General features: G+C 39.3%; 1 protein-coding gene across 2 annotated transcripts in view; it reads left to right on the forward strand.

Annotated features, from left to right (window-relative positions):
* AGBL1 (AGBL carboxypeptidase 1) overlaps positions 1–27,145 on the forward strand; it is a 508,769-nt gene that overhangs the window by 165,561 nt on the left and 316,063 nt on the right. For both annotated transcript variants that reach the window (XM_087941340.1, XM_087941342.1), the window contains exon 17: positions 2,370–2,523. In XM_087941340.1, coding sequence (XP_087797466.1) covers positions 2,370–2,523 — 154 coding nt within the window. The remainder of the gene's footprint in view (positions 1–2,369; positions 2,524–27,145) is intronic.

Genomic DNA, 27,145 nt, shown 5'->3' on the forward strand with positions numbered 1-27,145 from the left:
GCCGCTGATGACACGGTTGTCAGCGTTCAGGATTCTTGTTGGCTGAAGGGGAGATTTCAATACTTTGTCAGGCAGCTGGTGAATGGATCGGAGGTTCTCTCTTGGGTGGATGCTTCCACGGTTTGTGCTCCGGACCTTATCCGGAGGTTCCATGAACACTTCCCATTGAAACCGCATCTGGGTCATCAGACTCAGGGGAAGGGCCCTGCAGTGAGGGATAGTGTTGTGCCTCCGAGATTTGAACCAGGTCAGTCAGCAGATGTAGGCTCGAGTGATGAAGAAGGTCTTGCATTGAGATTCGAGCCTGCATTGCTGAGCAACGTTGAGAGGAGTCTGGGGGAGGAGGAGGAGTTGAATCTGAGAGATGAGCCTGATTTATTAGAAGTTTCAGAGGTGTCTTCCTTTTCTGGAACTCCCTCCCTGATTGCACCTCAGGTGTTAACTGTTAATCAGGAAAGTGTGCCAGAGGCTTCAAGCAATGATGAAACTGCCGGATGCTGGCTTGATGTTAGGACTAGGATGCTAGTCCTAGGATGCTAGGACTAGGAGAAGATTGAGACATCAATCTCAATTAGAAAAGAGACGTCCAGCCAAGGATTAATTAAAGAGACAACTCTTTTGGGTCTGGTTTTTTTTTTTTGCTTGAATATTTGAACTTTGGATTCTCACCTGTGGATACAGGCGAGACAGAACACAATCTAATATGCATTTAATAATGGCAGACATATTTACAGCACACTGAGAAGAAACCGCATGAAAGACTGGCATTGAATTGTACCATTTCTTTGAGTCAGAAACCAATTGTTTTTTTCTTCAGCATGATAACTTCAAATAACTGCTGATACATCCTTGCTTGCCCATGCAAGCTGAAAGCTCCATCTTTTCATTAAACAACAACAGTGCAGAAGGACAGACCTTTGATTCAGTCTAATCCAATATTTTTTAACTATGACTGGTAATACCAAGTATTTCAGGCAGATTTATGTTTTTTTTCCCTGATTTTTTTTTCATATTGAAGATGGCAGGGCCTGAACCAAAGATTTTCCTACATGCAAAAACATTTCTTCTACAGTCCACTTTCAAGGTGGTCAAGGTCAAGGAGGTGCACCAAGAGAAAGCCAGAAGCAGAGAATCACCCAAAGGAACAGAACTAATAAAATCATTTTTCTGCTCACTCCTGCAGCTACAGTGAATAGGTAGTTTAAGTGACTCTCATCTTGGGTTTTAGGGCAGGGAGAAGACACTAGAGGTAGATGAAATGGCTATGATTCACAATCCCCACATTGTGCAGGTTGTTCAACTGTCATTGGTTTTGCTTCTTTTCAGCAGGATCTGTGCAGATTGGGTGATGAGAGATACAGAGTATGTTATCAAAAAAAAGAAGAAGAATATTTATAGCTCAGGGTTCAAACAAGAAGTCCTTGGAGTTCTCTGAGCTGGGTTGTTTTCTTGGCAGATGTTTCCTTACCTAAACTAGGTGACATTATCAATGAATGAATGAATGAATGAATTCTTTATTGGCCAAGTGTGATTAGACTTGGCTTCATATGCTTGTTGGTGTACATAAAAAAAAAAGATACATTTGTCAAGAATGCTAATAAGAAGTGATTCCTCTAATGATGTTGGCTAGTTTGGATAATGAAATGTCTGCAAGGAAACAACAAAGCCCAGAGAGAATAAAATAGAATGTAGAATAGAATAGAATGAGCTGGAAGGGACCTTGGAGGTCTTCTACTCCAGCCCCCTGTTCAAGCAGGAGCATCAAAGACCCCTCAGAGTAGATGTTGTCTCTTTCTGCAGCCTCTGATGCTCAGGTACCACTTGGCTTGTCAACTTGTCTGTAATCCAGGAGTGTGGATAGTACAATTGAAGCATGTCTACTAAGATGGTAACAGTCTGGTTAGAAGATTTGGGCAGTTGTAGTTCAACATCTGTGCATTGTTAAGACAGGCTGATAGTGAAAACCTGACTTAGGTAGCTGTATTCCATGATTCATCAACAAGCAGTCAAGAAACCTCTAAATAAGAAAATACAGTAGTTCGTATAATTGTTTATGGTGTGTTCCCATTATTTAAGCTCATTTTCTTGCTTCCTATTCTAATAATGTTGAAATTAGGGTTCACACAAGGAAATTGTTCACAAACAAGAATAGGAGAAAGAGAGAGGGAGGGAGGGAAGGAAGGGAAGGAAGGGAAGGGAAGTTAGTTAGTTAGTTGTCCTCAATTTGCTCGTGTCATTGGCCTCAATGAGATGTCTGCCCATGGATCTGAGTCTTCCAGTTGCATATCTATAAAAGGTGTTGGATTAGATAGTTTCTCCCAGCAGGACATTTTGTAAATTATTACATTTTCATGTTTCCATTTTTACAGTCTCACCTTGACATCTTGGAGCAAACCAGGAATACAAAAAAAATCTTCTTCAAGAGGCAAATCCTTTGCTACACTCTAGCGGGAAATGCGTGCCCACTGCTTACCATCACTGCCATGCCTCAATCGGAAAGCAGGAATGACCTGGAGCAGTTCCGTAAGTCACTTCTTTCATTTGGTTCTTTCTCAACCCTCTCTAGATCTCAAGTTACCTACATCTGAATGTCATAAATGGCATCCAGTAAAACCATGAGCTGGGTTGACATGGCTCATCCATTTTCATTGCTGTTGAGAAAAGCTCATTTTTGAGAGAATTCTTGAATATGTGCTTGCAGAAAGGGAAAGGTGTGGATCTGATTCATACTTTCCATGACAGAGTTATCTGGATTGATTGTCGTTCAGTATTCTGCATGAACCTAGCTATTGTGCTTTGTGACTTAAACTGGAACTATGTAGTTCCAGTTTATTCAACAGCCATGTTAAACAATGGTGGCTAAAACTATCAAATAAGTCATTGGTTTGCCTCCTGGTGTGAAAGATCTATATGAAGGACAGTTATTTCAGGAACAAATATCCATTCAGCAGCTGTCACTATATACCGGTAGTTAAATATAATTCAATGTAAGGTAGGCATAGATTTGTTGCAATAATGCAGACTATTTGTTTTTATTGGGCAATATGGGACAAAAATGAAAGACCATGTCATGTTCAGACTTGCATTGGAGCAAGACTTCAAAAGTATCTCCTTTTAAAAATAGTTTTTATTCAATATTGAAAAAAAGAAAAAAGAAGAAGATACTGTCAAACACGGTAGCTTCAGAAAGAATTATCTTCATTTTTGTTTCATTGAAGCAACACAGAGAATTACAGCTTTTGGAACCTTTGATTTATTTGCTTTGACTTTGTAGATGTTCTCTAATTTACAGAACAAGGAAATTGTTATGAAAGGTTTCTTTTGTATGTTTCAAAACGATAAATGCGGCTCAGATTTGCAAAAATGCAATAGAGGTGGAAAGGTCTTGTTGATAGAAGAAGGAATGGAAATGTTTTCAGATTAGTCTTTGCTACTTGACAATTGGCCATGTGGACACCGGCTGGTATCTGGTACAGGAGAAGTAGAGGTGCTACTAGCAATTCTGTTTTTATTATTATTATTGATCCATCTTCAACCCTTTCAGCTCCTAATGAATGGTGTGATTCTTTTCTCTTTCTGGGATTACATCTTTTCCTATTTTATTTTAGAGTTAAGCTTGGATTCACTCATTGTGTTAAATATGATTTGGATTTCACATAATCTATGAACACAATCTATTTTGGCTTATAACCCTGATTCTTACTTTAGCATGCTATGCAAATTTAGCCAATTAAGATTTATTCAGTAAATCATGTTGAACATCCTGGTTTAACATGATATGTGAACTCAGCCTGATATTGCTTCCTTAGAGAATTCTTTACATAGATACACAATATTTATAGATAACCAAGCTGGGAAATAATTTAATTTTTCAGCTTTTATAAATGGATTGCTTGCCTACATCTATATATTTATTAAGGCACATTGGTTGTGAATTCATGAGACTATTATCCTCATTGCTGAGGATAATAGGTTTTGGAGTGCAGGCAAGAAGTGATGGGGGGGGGGGCATTTCTAAATCCCATATGGCATTATTACCAATGCATATCTGACTTCTATAGTATGGTTAGACTAAAAAAAAAAGCAGCTATCATGGAGTCATGATATAGCAATAGCAATAGCACCTATATACCATTTCACAGTGCTTTGCAGCCCTCTCTCAGCATTTTACAGAGTCAGCCTATTGTGCCCCAAAATCTGGGTCCTCATTTTACTCACCTCAGAAGGATGGGAGGCTGAGTCCACCTTGAGCCTGCTGGGACTCGAACTACTGGAAGCTGGCAGTCAGCAGAAGTAGCCTGCTGTACTCCATTCTAACCACTGCACCACCTCAGCTCTACAAATTTATTTAATAATAAATAAATAAATGAAACTTTTTTCATCCTGGGATGAAGGTGGAAGTGGCGTCTCTTGTGTACACAAACTAGCTGAACTGTCCTTCACATTTTATTTCAATATATGAGACAACATCCTGTTCCACCTATGGGAGAAGAGAGGTTATTGGATAAGCAACATGATTTTCAAGCTCTGACATCCAGTTTTTTTGCTCACCCAAATAGAGGGAAGTGAAAAGTTTAAAGAATAAAAGGCAACACAGGAAACTGTGATGGAATATGGTAGAGATCAGAATGGTTTGCAAAGATACAAACGTATGGGGAAGTATAGTGCCTAAAGCAAATGTAAACTACATTTTAAAATGGTTTTTCCGCCCATTGTATCTTGTAAGCTGCCCAAACTTATAAAGAGGATAAGTAACTTCTAAATGGATAAATAATTTGAGTATCAGAGAGAGCATTCAGGCAGGCCAAACATGTTTCCCAGAGAACAAGTCAGAAGGTGATCTCATAGGGCAAGAAACCTCAATGAAGCTATAGAATCTGGGTTTCAGAAGTTGGTGGAAAATTGCCTCTGGCTGATGAGTTTCTTGGTGTTAATAGCTAAGGCTGAGGTCCCTCAAAGCTCTGTCTAACTTGCTTTCCTCTATGGTCTGGGAGAATTAAACTATTATTTTTCTTATGCCAAAGAACTGTTTAAAATATCTAAAGTGTCCCTGGTTGAAAGACCTATCTCAGCTTACCTATACTTATACTTTCAAGACATTTTGAAACAGGCATTGCAGTTCATCAAGACTTGAGTCTATGGAGATTCTCAATCACCCAGGTCAAGATTGTCCCGAAGATGCTTTTCCAAAAGGCATCTGGACTTTCTTGATTCTTTTTCCTTGAAAACATTTCACTTCTCATCCAAAAAGCTTCTTGGATGAGAAGTGAAACATTTTCAAGGAAAAAACCAAGGAAAAAACCAAGTTGTCTTTTGGAAAAGCACCTTTGGCTCAGCAAGACACACAGTAGATTAACTGGAGTTTCTCCAGTGGTATACAGACCAAGCTGCTTGGGCTCTGTTACTAGATGTCCTAGACTGGACCTGCCATTGGTGTCCTGGTGGCGTAAAACATCAATTTCTGCTTGAGTTTGCCTATTGTTCTACTTAGCTTCTGCAATAATTGGTTATTCCTTATCACCAACAGAACACAGGCAAGAGGAGAAACAAACCACTCTAATGTTCAACTCTTATGAGGAGTGTATGTTTTATACATCCCAGAGCCACAGCCCTTTTCTAATTCTAGAGATATGGATCAATTCTCACAAGCTACCTGAGCCTGCTTATTAAAATGTCATTCTGTTTCTAGAAACAGAAGAAGAGCCCTCTTAGAATTAATTGAGCTTGGTCTCTCAAATGTTCTTGTGCTGACTAGGCTTCCCAGAAAGTCAATTTGGTCATTCCATTCTGCACCCATTATCTTATGCCCCCTCTTCAATGACCCATTTGGGACCTCGAAGTCAAGCAAATGTCTGTGAGGGGCTCTTGCTTATAAACGAAAATAGAGATCCTACCCAGAACTATTTTGTTATGAAAAGTGTAACACTTTATTATGCATTGTGCTCAGGCTGCATCTTATAGAAACTGCACCGATGGGAAAAATTAAACTGTCACTGAGCCAAACACTTAATGATCATGTTAGAAAAAAAAAAAAAAGAATGGTTGCTGTGTAGCCTGTTGAGTTTAAAAACTGTGAGGTAATTCATCTGCATTTCATAAGGGCTACTGGTGGTGCCAAAAGCTTCTATGTGTACCTTTTCATGTATGTATAAGTGTGCAAGTGTGTACACTATGTGTTTAGATACAAGCAATTAGATTCAGTTGTAAAAGATTCAAGTCAGTTATTTTATTGATTTCTGTCTATATTACAAGAATCTCCACAGACTGCCTTCCCTTGGAGCAAACAGGTAAGGTTTCATGGACCTTGGTACTATGTATGTGTGTGGGGGGTGGGGTGGGGTGTCAGGCTTATACCTCTTGTAGCTGTGCAAGAACTCAAGGCTATTTTCTCACTTGACCCCTCATCCTTGCCCGACTAGGAATTTTCAAAATGAATCCTGTTAAGGGGAAAAAAAACCCACCTTGATGCACATACATTCAGGCTTTCTGTATTTGACAGAGAACACAACACCCGCCCCCCCTCACACCATGAATTTTAATCCTGCAGCATTTGCAAGTGCTCTGCTGAAATTTGGCAACCTCCCTCCCAGAGGGAACTTATTTTTTCTCAGCTGCATGACAGCCGAAGCTTTGTTAACTTTCTTCCTGTATTTGCATTTTTTAAAAAAAAATTAAAAAAATGTTGAGCTGCCTGGATTCCATTTGTGAAGAAATATGTATACTTTGGTCATTTCTTCTCCAAAATGAACAAAAGAAAATTCTCACCAACTCTAGCACTCAACAAAATTCTCCCCAAGTCTCTATTCAAGGATACTGCAAAATTGTATATTGTATTCCTGCTATATAAGGGTCTTACAAAAAGGAGATGATGGGGGTGGAAGCTGCACTGAATAGATTGCATTGATGCTTTCCATTGTCCTGTTTTTTTAATTTACTTTATTTTTAGGCTTTTCGTATTACTATTGTTATGGATTTAAAATTTTATGTTTTATCACTTATTTACACGGGTAACCACCACGAGTCTTTTCAGGCTCAATAAAACAAACTCTGTTTCAATATTTTTTTAAACAAAGCTAAATATTGTGGGATGCCAGAATTGTAATAGCTAAGCTTTGTAAGCTATCTGCCTGAAAGGAAGAATTTTGTAGTTTTCTTTACATTTGGATTTCATTAAATATCAAGGAGGTTCTGCCCCCATTATGAAAAATTATAAGAACATGGGATAATTCTAACACAAACTGAATAAACAAGGATGAAGATGTCCTTAAATCTAGCTTGACTCCTTATAACTACATGGACCATTCAGTGTTCTTGGCAATAACCTAGAAGAAATTTGCTATCACCTTCTTCCTGCTTGTATTTTTTTACTTTTCACTTGAGCCAAAAGCTAACCTAGGTGGACCCAGCTTAACTTCAAAGATCAAACAAAGCAAGCTAGATCCTGCTATTTTCTCAAAATATAAGCCTGGTTACCTTTTGTTAGCAGTGATGGGGGTCAATTTTTTTTTTACTACTGGTTCTGTGGGCGTGGCTTGGTGGGTGTGGCAGGGGAAGGATACTGTAAAATCTCCAGTCAGAGGTGATATTTGCCAGTTCTCCAAACTACTCAAAATTTCTGCTACTGGTTCTCCAGAACTGGTCAGAACCTGCTCAATACTACCTCTGCTTCCATACCATTCTTCTCAAGGCATTTAACAAGGCATTTAACAGCTTCTATGAATGAATTCGGTACAATGGAAGAAAGGATAATCCTTTTTATATCCAAGTCCTACAGTTTTCATTTGAGAAACTTGTTTGGAAAATCAAAGACTACAGGGGTATAATCACAGGGACATTATTTGTAAGCAATGAGGGAGATTCTCAGTTAAAAATCAGTACGTGTAATAGTATGTAGGGATGACCCTGGGAGGCAGGAGGAAGAACCACACACTAACAAATCAACATGAAAAAGTTATCTGAGTCCACAAAAAGAGGAAGAGCATAGGAGAAGTTTCAGAAGGGGCCCTCCAAAAGTTTTTTGAAGAGCAAAAGAAAAAGAAGGGAGAAATACTTTCTAACTTGCAACATTTGGTTAACGTTGTGTTCCATTATTGTGCTTCTTGTCTGGTGTACCTCAAAGGGCTGGTACTGAATTAAGTCTACGTGTAGCTTAGCATTTCTACTCCTTCTCCTCTGATAGAAAATTATGCTAACTTTAATGAGTACTACTGTCTTGATGGATTTGCAGTTTTACATGTCACCCATAGTCATTGGGTTAACCTCCACACAATTTAAAAAAACCCATATCTTTCCTAGAAAATGTCATGATATATTAATGGAAATAGCAAACTCAGCTTGGTGCATGCTCAGAGTGGTAGCTTTCCAGCAAAATCCATTTCTTAGGATGCCTGGGGTTGCTTGATCCATGTTTGGAAGAGGAAGAAGGGCCTATTCTTTTCAATAAATGCTGCTTCTCTGGGCTCTTCCCAATTAACAGCGCCAGCAGAGAAATGAGAAAGTGGAGCAGTGAGCAATGGTCATTTTTGCAGGGCGCTGTGAACTAATGATTGTGTGGAAAAAATGTACACAGTTTAATTAAGCACATTGATTAAATCAATATGTTTCAAACAGCTTAGCGCTCCAATCAGCTTAATCTCATTAAATGTAATTTGGGCCTTGATAATTGATTAATAATGCATTAGGGTTTATGAATTATTGACTCCTGAGTTATTATAACTATGCCTTCTCCCTGCATGACAGGCATTGCTGCATGTTAATTATGAAGAGCACCCACTCTTCCCTTTCTTTTCAATAACTTTCAGAGAAAAAATGGAGCCCAGAGTAGGAAATCTATGAGATTATGGCCTTCTTAGAATGGTTTCATTGAATAAATATGTAGTAAATATGTAGCATGTATCAGGGGCAAGAAACCAGGAGCCAAACACTCTGAAATTGGAGGAATTGCAATGCCCTTTGGAGATGAAGTTAAGCAGTCCTTACCCTTCTAATACTTACAAATATTTTACAATTTATAAGTATTCATTATCTGACCCACTGCAGTTCCTGATATACTAGATTTTCCCATCTACTATACTAGTAAGGACCATTGTCCTTGCTAAGTTTTCCTTCAAACTATAGATGCAGTTGAGGTGATTTCTTTGAAGTTGAGTTGCATTTCCTGAGGTTCAGTAGTAAATTCCCATCACTTCTCCAATGTTAAGCAGGCATAATTGAAAAGGTCAGATGTTGTAAAGTTTAAGTAAGAGCTATCTAGGCACTCAAGTAGAACCAGAGAGAACGTCTTGCCAGCCCATAAATGGCTGATGGGCCATATTTTCTATACTATTATCTGAGTCAAGAGACAGTTCTAGCTAAGGTTGATGGCATAAAGCATCACTATCATTTCTAGATTGGGCTGGGAAATTCTCCTGAAATCTAGAATTGCTCCTGCCCATAAATTTTGATTGAATTTGACTACCTTCACCAATGATCTGAGCCACAAGAAGTCCATGAACATCCCTTGTGGATGATTTTGCTCGATTTTCTTTCTCATGCTTCCTCCATCTTTTCATCTTTGGGATCAATAATCATCCTCTATTTCATCAAATGCTAAATTGTCTCTGATCAACTGTTTCCAGCAATTATTGCTAATCATTTTTGAAACTCACATTCTTTTTTATTGTGTTTTTAAAGCTTTCTCTCCCGAACCTATTCAAGTTGGACATTGCCATCTTCGATAGTTTTCAGGATATATTACCTCTGGGTCCTTGGTGCTCTCTGAGTTTGGTGAATTTCTTGCAGTCATTTCATTATAAAACTGTAATGTCATCAATGAGCACCAAAGGTGTTACCTAGTTTGATAATGAAATGTCTGTGGAATCCTTGGTTCTCCCTGAGCTTGGCTGTTTTCTTGTAGATGCTTCATTGCCCAAAGTAAGTAACATCATCAGTGCTAGACATAATGAAATATCTGCAAGGAAACCACCAAGTTCACAGAGTAAGTACCCCTCAGTTCAACTGAGCTACAAATATTTTCTTCTATTGGTAGGTTATATCTCCTTTCCTTCTCCAGGCAGAAAACTGAAGGGTGTGTGCCATGTTGCTTTTCTCCTTTACTCAGAAAGAATTATCCTATCTGTGTCTAATGACTAGGATGGTCTTGGAGAAGACAGGAAAATAAAACCTACCTGTTTCAATAAAAAAGGAATACTTAGTGAATATGGGGTAGCGAACTGACAAAGGGGGTAATTAAGAGTAGTTAAGTAGCCTTCAAGTTGTATTCTTCTAGTAGTAGAATGCAGCAAGTGCAGTTTTTAAATCTCCCTTAAGCCACACCCTGACATTATTTCAGTTCAGGTTCAAGTCCCAATCAACCATGGAACTGATTCCATGATTTGAGTCACAGCCCAACCTACCTTGTATAAATATTGCATGGTGGGGAATCAGATGCGAACCTAAGTCTACCTCTTTAAGGCAGAAAAGGCTGGTTCTAATTAAAATAAGAAATAGAACACCATAGTGGAGATAATATTGTTGAACCACACTGTAGCAATAGAATAGAATAGAATAGAATAGAATAGAATAGAATAGAATAGAATAGAATAGAATAGAATAGAATTCTTTATTGGCCAAGTATGATTGGAGACACAAGGAATTTGTCTTGGTGCATATGATCTCAGTGTACATAAAAGAAAAGATACATTCATCAAGAGTCAAGAATCATAAGGTATAATACTTAATAATAGTCATAGGGTACAATAAGCAATCAAATCATACTAGGAAACAGTCCATAAAAATAGTATGGATACAAGTGACAAAGTTACAGTCATACAGTCACAAGTGGGAGGGGATGGGTGATAAGGAGTGATGAGAAGATTAACAGTAATAGTAGTGCAGACTTTGTAAATAGTTGGACAGTGTTGAGGGAATTATTTGTTTAGCAGAGTGATGGCGTTTGGGAAAAAACTGCCCTTGTGTCTAGTTGTTCTGATATGCAGTGCTCTATAGCGTCATTTTGAAGGTAGGAGTTGAAACAGTTTATATCCGGGATGTGAGGGGTCTATAAATATTTTCACAGCTCACTTTTTGACTCATGCAGTATACAGGTCCTTGATGGAAGGGTGGTTGGTAGTAATTGTTACAAGTGTGGAAACTGTTCTCCCTTCCTACATAAAGTTGTGTTTATTTTATCTACAAGTTTCAATTGCTTTGAGTCAAAATTCAGCAATAAATAAAACAGCTTTATTCATGGGGTGCAATGTCTTTTAACTGCAAGACACACAGAGTTAGGGTGGCCTATAAATTATATTATGAATGAATGAATAAATGAATGAGCGAGCTGCAATGCCATTGCTCCTTCATTCCCAACTCTGCCCATTTTGCAATTCCTAAAGTCCTCTCTCTCCAAATGCTGCAAAGCGAGAACACAGTTACCTTCCTTTTTTGGGGGGGTGGGGTAAGAACTTCCATTAAAACAGCCATGTAAGCAGATACTTAATCCCCACTCCCCTAAGGAAAAACCTGAATTATTTCTGAAACTGCCTTCCAAATCTGACGTACATCAAGAAGCTTTGCCCATTTTGCTTCATACGTCACCGGCCATAGCCTTTGCTTCCTCCCCCAAAGACCCCTGCCATAAAAAACAGATATTGTGCCATCTGTTTGTTTTGTTGGTGACACATGAACTAAATTGGCCTGGTTATTTTCCTATTTCTCTTCCCCAATGAACCTCTTTTGCTCTAGAAAATGCTTTGAATTTGTTTCTAGCCTGAAGATGAGTTAAATTTCCTTACCTGATTTTGAATATTGAATATTTATCTCCTTTTTTTTTGTATTGCCATTGAATTCTTGGAATGCAACACCTACTTCTCCTTCAGTTGTACAAAGGGGAAAGAGAGAAAATGAAAGAAAAGGACAAAGAAAAAAAGGAAAGAGAAAGAAATGGCTGGAACATTGTCTTCCAAACAACAAATGAACATTTGCTTTGTTCCTTAATAGCTGTTACAAGCAACTTCCTTTTTCATCCCACCGTACAGCCCTTGAAACAAAATATTTGTCTCAGATGAGAAGGAAAACAACTGAAATTGGGCTTTGACATGAATATTAATTGTGTGAAGCTAGACTGTAAAAAATGTAGAAAGTCTTTTTCTTTTGTCTCTTGAAATAAGCAGCCAGTAGCAATTACATTCTCTATGTAAAAATGATTTCAAAAATCCAAGGCTTTTTTATTATTATTTTGAAGATGTTACGATGAAAGTTGCCTGAGTACAGTAAGAAAAGTGCATAGCACAAAACCTCATCTTAGACTTATAAACTAAAAGTGTTTGTGTCTAACACAAAAATAGGGGTGTATATTAAGACTCTAATTTTTCTTATTTCTGTTCTGTACAACATGGGCAGCTGTTTCTTTTCTCTGTCTTCTAAATCCCCTAGAGCCAAGAAATCTGCATCATCAACATTCAGGAGTAATTTTCACTTTCAAAAAAACCCCTCAACAAAATAGCTTTATAGGCTTCCCTAGACTTAAGGTGCCTAATTCAGTTATTCCTAAATAAATCATCCTCTCCCCACTTAAAAAAAAGTGATCAAAACCCACAGCTTCATCCGTGATAATACCTCCCCTTGTTCCTTTCAAAAATGAATCTGAAAAATAGAGTTAGAAAAACAGACTCTCTCTGGCTGCAGAATATTAGGCTGCCCTTGCTATATTACATTTTGAGTTGCCATATTGACTATCGCTCACAATTTGGATGGGAAGCCAGTTTGCATAGATGACAATGCAAAACAAACACATAAACTGAAGGGCAGATTAATAAACAGCGGGCTGCAAAACATTGGTTTTGCTAGTGGAACCAAATGAGAGAAGATGAATCTGATTTTCTCCTGCCATGCCAATGAGTTTTCCTGTGGTCTCTTCTCTACGCTGATTACAATCTATATCAGCAGTATTAACTTAAAGGGATTGATGAGTGATATACTTGTATGTAGCCTAGCCATTACATTATTCTGTGCTACACACAGCTGCCCATATTCTAAGAAAGCTAAGATGGCCTCATGTATGCTTGAAAATGAAGAGGACAGACAGGGCATGTCCTGAAGATGTTTTCAACACCCCAACCTGTCCTGATTGCAATCTATATCAGAAGTATTAACTTAGAGCAATAATAGCAATGGCACTTAAACTTTATATATTGCCCCATAGTGCTTTACAGTAGGGCAGTACATCTCTGGCTGATTTACAATGTCAGCATCTTTCCCCCAACAATCTGGATCCTCATTTTCTCAACCTCAGAAAGATGGAAGGCTGAGTCAACCTTGAGCTGGTGGGAATCAAACTGCTGGCAGTTGGCAGAATCAGCCAGCAATACTGTATTCTAAATACTGCACTACCAGGGCTCTACCACATCTACTATTTTAGTTTACATATTAGATTACAGATTGCATTTAGATTTACATATCCTACGTGCAAGAATAAGGTAGAACCATCAGCTTGAAAAGCCCCAGTGAAGGCATTGTACTTTTGGCATGCCACATTGAAAAGATCAAGCTATTATTGAGGTTTCAATATCAAACTACATAACATCATCAGCCCAACATTTCTGTTGTTGCATGAGACACTTGTTCAGTGAATTTTGCCCAATTTTACAACCTTTCTTGCCTCAGTCATGAATGTGGCTTCTCCATTGACTTTGCTTATCAGAAGGTTGCAAAAGGGGAAATCACACAACCTTGGGATGCAGCAATGGTCATAAATATGAACCGGTTGCCAACCATCTGAATTCTGACCACATGATCATGGGGATACTGGTAAGGTTGTCACTGTGAAAAATGGTCATAAGTCATTTTTCCCCAGTGCTGTTCTAACCTTGAATGGTTACTAAATGAATTGTTGTAGGATGAGACTACCTGTATTCTCTTCTATTGATGCATGTCATGTCATCAGGACCATGGATAGCTCTGAAGCATTAGACTGTTTCTCATAGTACAGCATCTCCTCCAAACTGAAGCCCACAGGTCATTTTGTGACTCTTGTGTCCCTTTAACATTTTCCTAATATGCTTGTGGACAATGGAAACTCACCATGTATTGGGTGTTTTTCTTGTGGGGGGTGGATTCCTTTGAATCAGTGTGGACTCCTGGCAATTACCTGGGCAAGTCCCTGCAGTTTTCATGGTACAATTTTGGAAGTGGTTTGTCACTATGAGATTTCTGGGGCTCAGAAGTTTTTGTTTTTGTTTTTTCTTTCCTAGCACTTTGATTGGGTCAAAATCACCTACCAGCTTTGTTCCTAGACATGGGATTAGAACTCCCCATTTCCTGGTGTCTACCCTGGTTCCTTAACCATTACATTAAATTGGCTGTCAGCCTTTATGGCGGCTTTGTCAACATTTCAACTGGTGGCACACAAAGCCTTATTTTCATTTAAAATCAGATAAGGATTGAGGCCAACTCTCTCCACTTCATATGGTTCATAGTAAGGTCTGTGAAAGCTGCTAAATTGTTTTCCCTGTCTTCCCAAACTGTATAAAGTTTGATATCCAGTTCAGCCTAGGCTTGAAATGCAGAGAAAAGTTTGAATGGAATACATTGATCTCATGCTATTATTAACGATCAAGTTCTCTCCCTCTGTATTCCTCTTCCTATAAAAAGCCTGCTGATCTTTTGAAAGGAAAAAAAAGTTGCTTTTCATAATGGGGCTAAAACTATTCATTCTAGTTTTTGACAGAGATTTATCTACCCTTCCTACATGCATCTTTTGAAAGAGATTTGAAGCCTGCAGTGGGATGGAAGTCATGCACCCCCTGCTTGGAATCCAAGTATAAAAAAGTTTTCTAAAAAATGAAGAACAAAAACAGGCAGAACTTCACAGAAATGATAAGGCATCCATTATTTTTTATGTCATTAACATTTGCAGATGTATTCTTTTAGTTAAATGAATGGCATTTTTTAATTTAAAGGGCTTTTGGATGTTTGCTGATGTATGAGAAAAAGAAAAAAATGGATTGAAAAAATAGCACTATGTAGCTATTAATGGCTTTTTGTACAAGAGGAAGTAGAATTTAACAGAATAACAGAGTTGAAGGGACCTTGGAGGTCTTCTAGTCCAACCCCCTGGTCAAACAGGAGACCCTGACCTATACCATTCCCAAAAACAAATGCTTGTCCAATCTCTTCTTAAAAACCTCCAGTGTTGGAGCACCCACAACTTCTGGAGGCAAGTTGAATTTGATGCTTCCTTATTCTGACATGCCAAGCTGCATAACTAAAGTAGATACTTCTCTGCAATTTTCAACAGAAACATTTCAAGATGACCAAATCCCCAAAAATCTAATTTTCTCCCTTTGGAATCTGGAAATAAGGCAAGTGGCATCAAAAAGATAGAAGGCTGTATAATGTTGTTTGTTGATTATAGCACATTCCATCTGATGCACTGAGCCTGTCATCAGATGGCACACATTTCTACCCATTTTCCTACCATCTATCAGCAGAGAGAGGAAAAACAAATTACACATTGAGATGCCAGAAGGTTCACAGTTTCTATGCAAAGTTCAGAACTATATTCCCCTCCCCCCCAAAAAAAAAACCAGCACAGCAACCTAATTCCCCATCTAATGTTGGGAATGTGATCTTGAATATTTGATCTTGAACGTGATCTTGAAAAGAAGAAGAGGTCAAGCTATTCTCCAAAACACCTGAGGGTAGGATAACAAGCAATGGGTGGAAACTAATCAAGGAGTGAGCTTTCCTTCCTGTATCTGTCATGTTCAAGTCAGAAAGATGGGCTTCCAGCAGCTACTCTGAGTTTGAAAAATCAGCCTTGGATGAGATAAAGGAAACCACTGCCCCAAGCAGTAGAAGCAACTATTCAGCTTTGATTTTCAAGTCATCTGCCTTTCCCATTTTTTGGAAAGATTCATGTGTCCCACATCTATCTTTGCACTTGGTCTGTGATAACTGTATCTCCAAAGCACCTAATGGCAGGATAAGAAGCAATGGGTGGAAACTAATCAAGGAGAGAAGCAACTTAGAACTAAGGAGAAATTTTCTGACAGTAAGAACAATTAATCAGTGGAACAACTTGCCTCCAGAAGTTGTGAATTCCCCAACACTGGAAGTTTTTTTTTAAAAAAATGCCTGAAATGTTGTAGTGTTTCCTGCCTAAGCAGGGGATTGGACTAGAAGATCTCCAACTCTTCCAACTCTGTTATTCTAACTGTAGGGATGATCCTCTACTTACAACCATGTGGGACAATAACTTCTGTTGCTAAGTAAGGCAGATATTAAGTGAGTTGTGCCTGATTTCACAAGCTTTTTTTTGCCGAGGTTGTAAAGCTATCACTGCAATTAAGTGAACCATGGAGCTGTTAATTTAGTCTGGTTTCTCCCATTGACCTTACCTGTTGAAAGTCATCTGGGAAGGTCACATGATCTGGGGACACTGCAACTATCATAAATACATACCAGCTGCCAAACACCCGAAGTTTGATCACCTGACCAGAGGGATGCTATGATGCTTGTAAACCAGTTGCAAGTTATGGTACTTTTTTCGATGCTGTTGTAATTTTGAATGGTCACTAAACAAATGGCTGTAAGTCAAGGACTACACATACCCTTGAAACTCTTTCTGCTTGCAAATAATTAAAATCAAATGTCACAATTTTCTACCCATTTTGATGCAGGAAACATGCTGAACATTGTATAAATAGGATTATATCATCAACCAATCAATTCCTAAAGGTGGCCATTACAGGGCAGCAAGAGAATACAGATAACTCCAACTTAGTTGCCATCTAGTGTTCAACTACAGTTTTGCAACCCAAACATGGTAGTCCTTGTACAAGCAAAATTGGAATGACTTGGTTTAAAAACAAAAATAACCAAGGAACAAAACTGTTGCTGACAATAAGCAGGCATCACAGAAACATTGAATAATGTAATTGGAGGGAATGCAAGATTTGGTTATGGGAGCTTCCCCACTGGAAGCTTTCAAGAAGAGACTGGACTGCCATCTGTCAGAAATGGTGTAGGGTATCCTGCTTGGGTGAGGGGTTGGATTATTCTGGTTTCAGGGAGTTATCTTCCAACTCTGTTATTCTGGTTTCAGATAGTCAGGGAGGCATCCAGTCTTGTCACTGGCTTCCATGTCATAATATCTTTTGGAGAAGAAAGAGAACAATTCATGGTTTATATTGTCTCTGTGGTGGGGAGATAGGAGCTGTTGTTGCTCTGTTTTTCTTCTTAATTTAATTTATGGGCATCACTATGATTTTTGGGACTGCTCCAGATTCTTTTCTTGTCTCTGGATGGCATGTTGAGGAGTAGAGACCAGTGGTGGGATTCAATTTTTTTACTACTGGTTCTGTGGGCATGGTTTGGTGGGTGTGGTGTGGCTTGGTGGGCCTGGCTTGGTGGGCATGGCAGGGGAAGGATACTGTAAAATCCCCATTCTCTCCCCACCCCACTAACCTGCTTTTCAGCCCCGTTCTCCTGTGAAGGGCAACAAAAGGAGACCCACCCAATCATCTGGGACCCAGGAGGCAGAGAAGAGATGGGGGTGGGGCCAGTCAGAGGTGGTATTTGCCAGTTCTCCTAACTACTCAAAATTTCTGCTACCAATTCTCCAGAACTGGTCAGAACCTGCTGAATGCCATCTCTGGTAGAGACTAAGCTAGAAGGAATGAGACTGGTCACAAGTCAAGAGTGGTTAGTTGGTCTCCCTCTTGACTCCTCCTGACATGAAATCCTATACTCAAAATAGTCCTTAAACCATTAGGTGCTTTTGAGTTGGTTTTGACTCCTAATAACCGCATGGAGAAATTCTCACTCTGTCTTAAATGTATAAGACCTTAACAAGGTTCTCTTTAATTCCAGCCTTCCATCTTTTTACTCTCTTCCCCTTCCGTTAACTTTGCAAACAGGTTTAGTACAGCTCTACTGACGAAGTGCTTGGCTCCTGTTTGTAGTGTTGGGAATGAGGATTAACAGAAATGTACCACTCGGGCTATGCTGATTTTAACACTGAGAAAGGAATAGAGAAAGCAAACTCCAAAAAGCAATTGTACCCCTGCCAAATAGAACTAAACTAAAGGATCATTTGCAGTCATTTTCAAACAGTCTCCTGAAAGTAACTCTCCCATGAAGGTGTTCTTGCCAAGCAACAGATGCATGTCTGACATAGAATATATGAAGTGCTCCAAAGGAGCAATTATACGTGAGCTTCAAATTGGTGTTTGCGAGCATGCATGCACATGGATGCATGCTTACGAAAAAGAGAGGGCATAGCCTCTCCTGGTTTTTTTTTAAGCAATGCTATTGCAGTTAGTAAAGATTCTAGATTTTATTCCTTTGAATTATTAACATTTCCAGTCCCCAGAGAGTTTCAGATAACTCTTTGTTCTATTGTTTTTTTTTAAATAGCCAACATTTAGCATGGCCGCTGAACAGGGGAGAAAAAAACAATAAACCTCTTGTAAAATTGAACAATTTGTTTTCAGCTAGCCCTTCCAAATATTGACCTCACCACTTCACAACCAGAAACCTGGGGTCTTGTGTTTTTTTACCAGCTACAAACTGGATTATTTTATGCAAATTAAACATATGTTCTTAAATTCAGCCCCTCTTGCATGCCTAATACTAGATCACTAGATGGAGATAGAGATCTGTGGATCCCGGGAACTGCAAGGGAGGGTTCTGATTTGTTTGGATATTGGCTGACTTGTAAGCCTTGATTAAGTCTTAGGTTAACTATATTTCAATTTTCCTGGACTTTATCCCAGCCTAGAGAAGAGTTTTAAAGGCATATGAGAGTGAAGTCATAAGAACAGAAGCCTAGAGAAGGTGTTAATTTTGTTCCCTGTTGTTGTTTTGTTTTGAATACATTGAATTAGAATTTTACAGTACAAAGAAAGTATCAAAAGGAAAAGGGGAAAAAAAGGAAAGGTGGAAAAAAAGAAAGGAAAACAGAATTTTGATTCCCATAATTCTTTCTTTCAAGTAACTGTCAACTTATTCTTTCCTGTCTTTCTTTAACCCTTTCTAATTCTAAATCCACAATTCATCAGTTCAGTTTTTTCTTCATTCAGAAAAAGTCCATGTATATCTTCTGGTCTTTTAAACCCCATCATTAGACCTTCTTCAATTATTTGAAATAAATGCCTCTGCCATATATTCAGTCACAGTCCAGTGTTATGTACCTGGTGGTGATATGACCTCCTTAAATGTATTATTTTACTTTTTAAAATTTATTTAATTTAATTTTTTATTTATTTTATTTTTTGGATTAATATGCTGCTTCTCCTCCAATATCTTGAGGCAGATTACATGGAGAATTCCCTTCATTGTATCCCCACAATAACCATCTCTTATGAATTATTTTGGGCTGAGAATTGCTCAGCAAGTAAAGGTTGAGGACAGACTTAAGTTATTCCAGTCCTAAGCACTTCACTTCCTGGCTCACATATAAGCTCCCAGAGAAAGCATGATGGAGAGAGAAAAACTTAGGTATCTCAGAACACTTCATCTACCTTCTGAATAAAAGCCCAGTCAAAATGCTGAGTAGGTTTGGAGCAGTAGTGGTATACTACCGGTTTGGCCTGGTTCTGCAGAGCCAGTAGCAGCGATGAGCAGCAGAGACTGAACTGGTTCTCTCCACCGCTCTGCTGTTGGGCCCACCCACCCACCTGGGTTTCCATAGTCATCTTTATCCTCTGAATTGGAAGCGCAGCTGCTTTGTGTGGCACAGAAGAGTGCCACGCGGCAGCTGCTGAGGCCAGGATTGTTCAGGCTTGCAGGAGGTGAGTTAGAATGCTTCTGCACCTGCGCAAATGCCTCTGCGCCTGCGCAAAGTATGCATTTGGCATGCATGTGCACACAAAGTGTGTGCACGTGTGCAAAACGCGCCCACCAAGTCATGCCCACTGAACCGGTAGTAAAAATATTTGAATCCCACCACTGGTTTGGAGGAGTCATTGCAAGCTGGCATTTGAAGATGCTCATGGACTACCTGTCAAGTTTAAGATTCCTGCCTGCCACCAGAATGGGTCCAAGAGGGACTGAGTCCTTTGTGGATAGTCTATTTAAATCTTGAACTGACAACAGTCCACAGAGATTCAGTGGCCGCGTGGATGATGGAACTGAATGGGTTTGACAAGAACCGTTCTCTTCCAAGTAAAAATAAAAATACATCTTTGTTTAAATGGTTAAAGCTTCACTTTTTGAATGATGCACTGAAAACAGGCAATAAGTGTAACAAAAACAATATCAGGGGAATTGGTACAAAGAGATTTCTCAGTGAATCTAGGTTAACTGCTAAGTATAATGAGTAACGTTGTGCACATAAGTTATAATTTTGTGGCTTCAAATCAACTTTGACTCCTGGCAAGTGCCAGGACAAGTTCCTGAGGTTGTTTTTGGAAGTGTTCTCAGAAAATTTTCAGAAAGTTTTTCATTTTCTTCTACCTTGGGATGAGAATGAGTGACTTTCCCCCAAAACAAGCAGCTGTCTTTATGCCTAAAGCAGGATTAGAACTCCTGGTCTCCCAGTATAGCACTGTATAGTAAGGTCTTATGCAAATACATACATTTATTCTACAAATCCATACGATGATTATATTCTTTTTCACATAAAAACAACTCGATAAAAATTGCTTTTTAAATAATGTCACAGGAGTAGAGAACATTGTGGTGTTCACAAGCCTATTTAATGGAAATACAGCTCTGTGTGTGTGCGCGTGCGTGTGTGTGTGTGTGTCTGTGTGTCCTATCTCTCACTCTGCAAGTGTTACTTCAGTAATGTGCAATCTGCATGGCCTCCATTACAATCCCAGCTCTAAGGAAAGTCAACAGGATGAATCCTGTGTTGGATTTTCAACAGTGATGCTGGTGTTTTGAGACCCCACTACTTAGATACCAAGTGAGTTTTGAACAATTATTAAGAAGATTATTTTTTCTTCTGGTGAGCTCCAGCCAGTACTCAATAAATATGGTTGAGCATAACTTGCTCCACTTTCAGTCCCTGCTCAGATGACTGTAGAAGGAACCTTAGATTGGGGAGGCTGCCATTGTCATATTTCGCTCAGGGAACATAAAATGGTGTGAAAAGGTCATGGCTTCATTTAATTCACCACTAGTAGGGCTCATCCCAAGATATGAGTTTCTCGAACCCTTTCTCCTCAGAAATCACATCTTGGGAAACCTACCTCCACCTCTGCAAAGCAATTTACAGAAAATTATATGATGCACCTATCCCAGACCCTATTTTCAAAACATATAGAAGAAAGTCAGCACTCAACACAAAATACTTAAGAGGAACTCAAATTGCTTCCTGCTTCAGAATAAATTCAGACTTTGAAATAGATATTATGGCAATGGTGCATGATGGATATTTCTGCTGCTTCGACTCCAATTTAGCATTGTCTGAATTTACAAGAATGACTTTGGTGTTAGGAAATAACAAGAGCATGGCAAGTGTAGGCAGAAGCAGGCATAGGATGCTACCATCTGTTGTCTTCTGTTCTCAGTTCCAGTGCTTTGTCTCACCTAATATCTGAGAACTAATAGCTGAGAACTACCATTGTTGAGTCTAAATGGATGGAGACATCAACTTGAGAAAAAAGGAGGATATGGATGGAATCCCTCCAGACTCCTATTACAAAATTCTACTTGAGATAATATGATAGACATGGTATCTCTGAAGAGGGTTTGACTCTGTCTGAATAAAGACACTAGTGGCAAGATGATTTTCCCTGTTTTGTTCATTATGCTCCTGGCTATTGTTGACCTACTTAATGATGCCAGTCTTAAGTAGGCAGCAGCACTCCACAATGAAATGAAGTATATTCCCATGCATACCAACAGACTATCCATTGAAATATGTAATGATAACTGACTGTTGAATATGAATATAAAAATCTGGTTATTGGCTGTTGAATAGCAGTGTAAGTATTGTTGCCAACCCGAGTTCTTAAATTAGGAGGCCAGGCCCAAACTTTGAGATGATCAGGTACTTAAAAGGTAAAGGTTCCCCTTGCACATACATGCTAGTCATTTCTGGCTCTAGGCTCATCTCCATTACAAAGCCAAAGAGCCAGTGCTGTCCAAAGACGTCTCCATGGTCATGTGGCTGGCATGACTAAATGCCAAAGGCACATGGAATGCTGTGACCTTCCCAACAAAGTGGTCCCTATTTTTCTACTTGCATTTTTACATGCTTTCAAACTGCTAGGTTGGCAGAAGCTGGGACAAGTAATGAGAGTTCACTCCATTACGTGGTGCTAGGGATTCAGACCGCTGAACTGCCGACCTTTCTGATTGACAAGCTCAGCGTCTTAGCCACTGAGCCATCACATTCCTTTTGATCAGGTATTTAAAATGTCCCTATTAGTAAGAACTCTCCTTGTGACCTTGTGATTTTCTACACTTGCTCATTCTGTTTCATTCCACTGTGATCTAAACAACAGATTCTAAATGATAAAAGGCCATCCCATAACAAGGGCTTGCTCAGGAGTCAAAACTTTGGTGGAACCTCTTTGAGGGTGCCAGGGAGACTTAGGTGGTGCTTTGAATACTTGGCTTTAAGAGCTTCTCTTTAAGAGTCCTGATGATTTCCAGAGTAATAACCATTTGCTCATTCCCTGTTTATTAGTCTTGCCCACCTAGTTGCCCTGATATGTCTTGTTTCTAATTCTTAACATTTCTCTCTATTAGTGGTGTTCATACAGTGCAAATGTGCCATGATATGTGGCTGACAGCTGCTTCAGAATATGGTAAATTAGAATCAGAATAGAGCTGGAAGGGACCTTGGAGGTCTTCTAGTCCAGGCCCTGCTCGAGCAGGAGATCCCTATACCATTTCAGACAAATAACTGTCCAGTCTCTTCTTAAAAACATCCAGTGATGAAGCACCTTCAACTTCTGGAGGGAAGGTGTTCCATTGGTTAATTGTCCTCAATGTAGGGAAGTTTCTCCTTAATGCCAGGTTGCTTTTCTCCTTGATTAGTTTCCATCCCTTGTTTCTTGTCTTGCCCTCTGGTGCTTTGGAAAATAAATTGACCCCCTCCTCTTTGTGTCAGTCTCTCGAATACCAGACAGATAAGATTGAAGGAGAAACTTTCTGACAGTGAGAACAATCAACCAATGGAACAGAAGTTGCCCTCGGAAGTTGTGGGAGTGCCATCACTTGAGACCTTCAAGAAGAGATTGGACTGCCATTTGTCAGAAATGGTGTAGGGTCTCCTGCTTGGGTGGGGGGGTTGGACTAGATGACCTATAAGGTCCCTTCCAACTCTGATTATCTGTATCTGTATCTGAAACTTGTACAGGAAGTACTAGTCTATGCTCAGTGTTACATCAACCATTGCTTTATTGTTCTAGTAACTGTGTCTTTACATGAAATCATCAATTCTCTTGGGTCACACGCTTAACAGTGAGTAAAGGCATCATGTCCCAATGTCTGGAACTCTTCTCTTTATGGCCTGGTCTTTTCAGTTCCTTTCTCTTTCAAAAGATTAGACCATTCATACCACGCTAGCACAAAAGGAGGTTGCCAGGCAACACAGCTCGTGAAACAACCCCACTAGGATATGAAAATGGAGAACAAGGCAGTTCATGGGCAAAAAGCAATTTAACTTTTGTAATGCTCTTATTTACTATGTGCAATGCTAGCAAAGGTTTTGGTGTGTATTATAGAGGCAGATATATAGTGTAAGAATGAAACAAGGAGGGTGTTGGATTTTTTTTCCTGGTACAAACTATGCCTGTACATAGATGCTTTGAAGCAAGATTAGGAAGGAGAGAGAAAGCATGGATGAAAACTGTCAGAGGAAGAAATCAGAAGCCCTTGAAAATTTGTGATGAAAGGAATATTGAATTTAAAAATACACTCAGCAGGTTGCAGCTTCTGGTCAATCTTGTCTGGTCTTGGAAGCTAAGCACAGTTGGATGTGTTTAATATTCTACAAGAAATTCTGGAGTTCTAGGGTAGATTGGGAAGTTGAAGTAGCATCCTAGATGTTAGGAAACTAAGCAGGGTTGGGTGTGCTTAATATTCTACAAGAAATTCTGGACTTCTAGGGTAGATTGGGAAGTTGAAGTAGCATCCTAGATGATAGGAAGCTAAGCAGGGTTGGATGTGTTTAATATTCTACAAGAAATTCCAGATCTGGATGTGTCCATGAAATCACAAGGTTGATATCAAGGTTGACATTTGTCTAGACCCTCTTTCATGGATAACTCAATGGAAACTTCTTTGGTGGCAGTTTTGTAGGACCAGAACTCACAGTCTCCTGATTTCTACCTTAATGTTAACTAGGTCAACCTAGTTCTCCATGGTTCATCTCAAACAGCGCCATTTCTGGTGGTGGTGACCAAATGCCACTGGACTCATTCAGGTAAGGCCTGAATAAGACAGACACATTCCATGCATGATGGACTACCTGCTTCTCTTCTGAATCTTGAGGGCAACAGTGATTCGTAACATTTTTTAAAATTACCACTTTAAAAAGATGAAAGCCACATAAGCAAGCAATAGCCATTTTCCAAGTGGCAATAAAGTATCTCACTTCATTTCTTGAAAAATAATCTCTCATTTCTGCGAATTCCTAAAGGGGAGCATTTCACCATTTTGAAAAAAATTATCATTTACTTTATTTAATCTTGGGTGATGAGCTAGAGTTTCCCATCTCTCTTGCTTTCAGAAACACTCCTAAAAAGTCTCTTTTCCTATTTGCAGAGCAAAATACAGATGTGGCTTGTGGGCACTGATCTGACTCCCTTCTATTTTTTCCCTCCCATTATTTAATTTACCAAGTTTTCCAGTTCAGAAATTCTTGACTTTCCTTCTGTGATCTTGAATTGTCCCGATCAAAGTAGTACCTCAGTAAGGAATTTCAAATTCTACATTAAATAATTTTAAAGTGTAAATCCTGCCTATGAGGAAAAGAAGATAGCCTCTTCATATAGAAGAGCATTCAAAACATTGTTTGCTGCTTATCTTCCAAACAAAAATACTAGGGCTACCACTTCAGGCATTATTAATCCTATTCTACTGCATATAAGAGGAAATAGCATAATTCGGGTGTAAAAAGTAGTTTCCTGAAATTTACAGTTTAACTTAGCATTTGTAGTAAAAAAAAAAAAAAAAACCCAAGCAGGATTGGAAATGCCCTTGTCATACAGATTCCAGAGAACCTTGGCTAATCTGAATGTATGTTTATTATGTGTCTGAATATATTAGCTGGACTTATTAGTGGACTTATTATGGGTGCTGTCCTGCTGGTATCAATCCTGTCCATGTTAGATTTTATTTCCTTCTCTTTTGAATCAGGGAAAAGCCAAAAATTGTAATGCCCACCCTCCTCCCCCTCCCTTGCCTTTCCCCCCCCTAACTGGCATCTGTTAGCATTGCTGCATTCCATTTGAGTATGTCAGAATGCAGTGCAGTGTAACAAGACATGATATGTTGGATGAGGGTTTATGTAGCAGAAAAAATGGTTCCTCTGCTCCCCCCTTTTCATTATTTATGTTCCCTGAGAAGGTTATGTGCCACATGAGGTTTCTGTAGAGATAAATGGCCAACCTGAGCTCCCTGGCAACTTCCCCAGAATCCAATAAGAGCTCTGCGTGACACAGCCACCCAATAATTTTAAAGAGTTGATCTTTGTGGAGATCCTTGAAGGATCTCTACCCGTTGTCAAACCTTGTATAGGATATTACACCTTTTGAAGTACCAGACAGGTGTTTGATCCATTTAGGATGCTACTTTTTGTGGGGGTGGGGGCTGGAAAAAGCAAGTCATGGTAGCATGATAACATGATAGCAGCCTTCTGATACTTGAAGGGCTGCCACGAAGAAGGGGCCAACTTATTTACCAAAGTAGGACAAGAAACAATGGTTGGAAACTAACCCAGGAGAGAAGCAACCTAAGAACCAAGAAGTAAATTCCTAACAGTTAGAACAATGAACCAGTGGGTCAACTCATAAAACATTCCTATACCTGTTTTAGTCATTACCATGAAAAAAGAGAGGAGGAAGGAAATCTGGAGGAGCAGTGCAGCAGTTTGAAAGTGAAAGTACATTCCAAGTCTTATCTTTAAAAGATTGTAACTAAAATACCAGAGCTTTTGCCTGTGAATATATTTAATTGGAGAAGGTGAATGATGACACCCAGCCTGTGAACAGGCTCAATTGGAGAATCTGGTTTATGAGACACCCAGGGGGGAGGGGGGAAACAGGGTCACAGGTGACTGTGAATTATGTAGGCCAGAGTTGGCTTAATACAGGGCAGTGCCAGTATGTCACCTCTAATAAATCCTTTGAAGTTTTTTGAAGTTTGGCTCTAGAATCATGATTTAAGTAGAGCGATTGCTGGAATCCTGAGACAAGTCATGGTAGCATGATAACATGATAGCAGCCTTCCAATACTTGAAGGGCTGCCATAAAGAAGAAGGGGCCAAATTTTTTACCAAAGCACCTGTAATCAGGACAAGAAGTAATGGGTGGAAACTAATCAAGGAGAGAAGCAACCTAAGAACTAAGAAGTAAATTCCTGTTAGTGAGAACAACTAACCAATGGGACAAATTGCCTTCAGAAATTGTGGGTGCCCCAACATTTGTGGCTTTTAAGAAGAGACTGGACAACCGTCGATCAGAAATAGTATAGGTCTCCTGTGACCAGATGACATCCAAGTTCCCTTCCAACTCTGTTAAGTTTATATTCTGAGTGCATATTGGGGATCCTGTTGGAATATGGCTGCATTGATTAGGTTTGCCTGTTTGTAGAACATCTGCCTTGTGGTGTGTGTGTGTGTGTGTGTGTGTGTGTGTGTGTGTGTGTGACTGAACATCCCATTTGTCAAAAAGTGATCAGGTGAGCTTTCTCCCTCCTCTCTTCTTGAACTCTTTCAGGGCTCTTTATCACCCCAGCTTATCTGTGCTGTTGGGCATCTTTTCCAACAAAGCCCTGGGCTTTAATCACCCATCACTACAATTAACTGTGTTTCCAGGAGTCATCAAGAGCTCTGAGCAATTCATGTAAATAAAGATGTGCCGAGAATCTTGCAAATGCCAAGGGAGGAGCTGACAAACACTTTAGACAGCTGTAAATCAGGGGCACCATACTTAAGCAATATTGATCAACAGGATAACCATGCACAATTGAACCCTATGGATGT

This window comes from Pseudonaja textilis, chromosome 13, assembly GCF_049901715.1.
Source record: "Pseudonaja textilis isolate UNSWEBS1 chromosome 13, rPseTex1.2, whole genome shotgun sequence".
In the NCBI taxonomy this organism is placed as follows: Eukaryota; Metazoa; Chordata; class Lepidosauria; order Squamata; family Elapidae; genus Pseudonaja; species Pseudonaja textilis.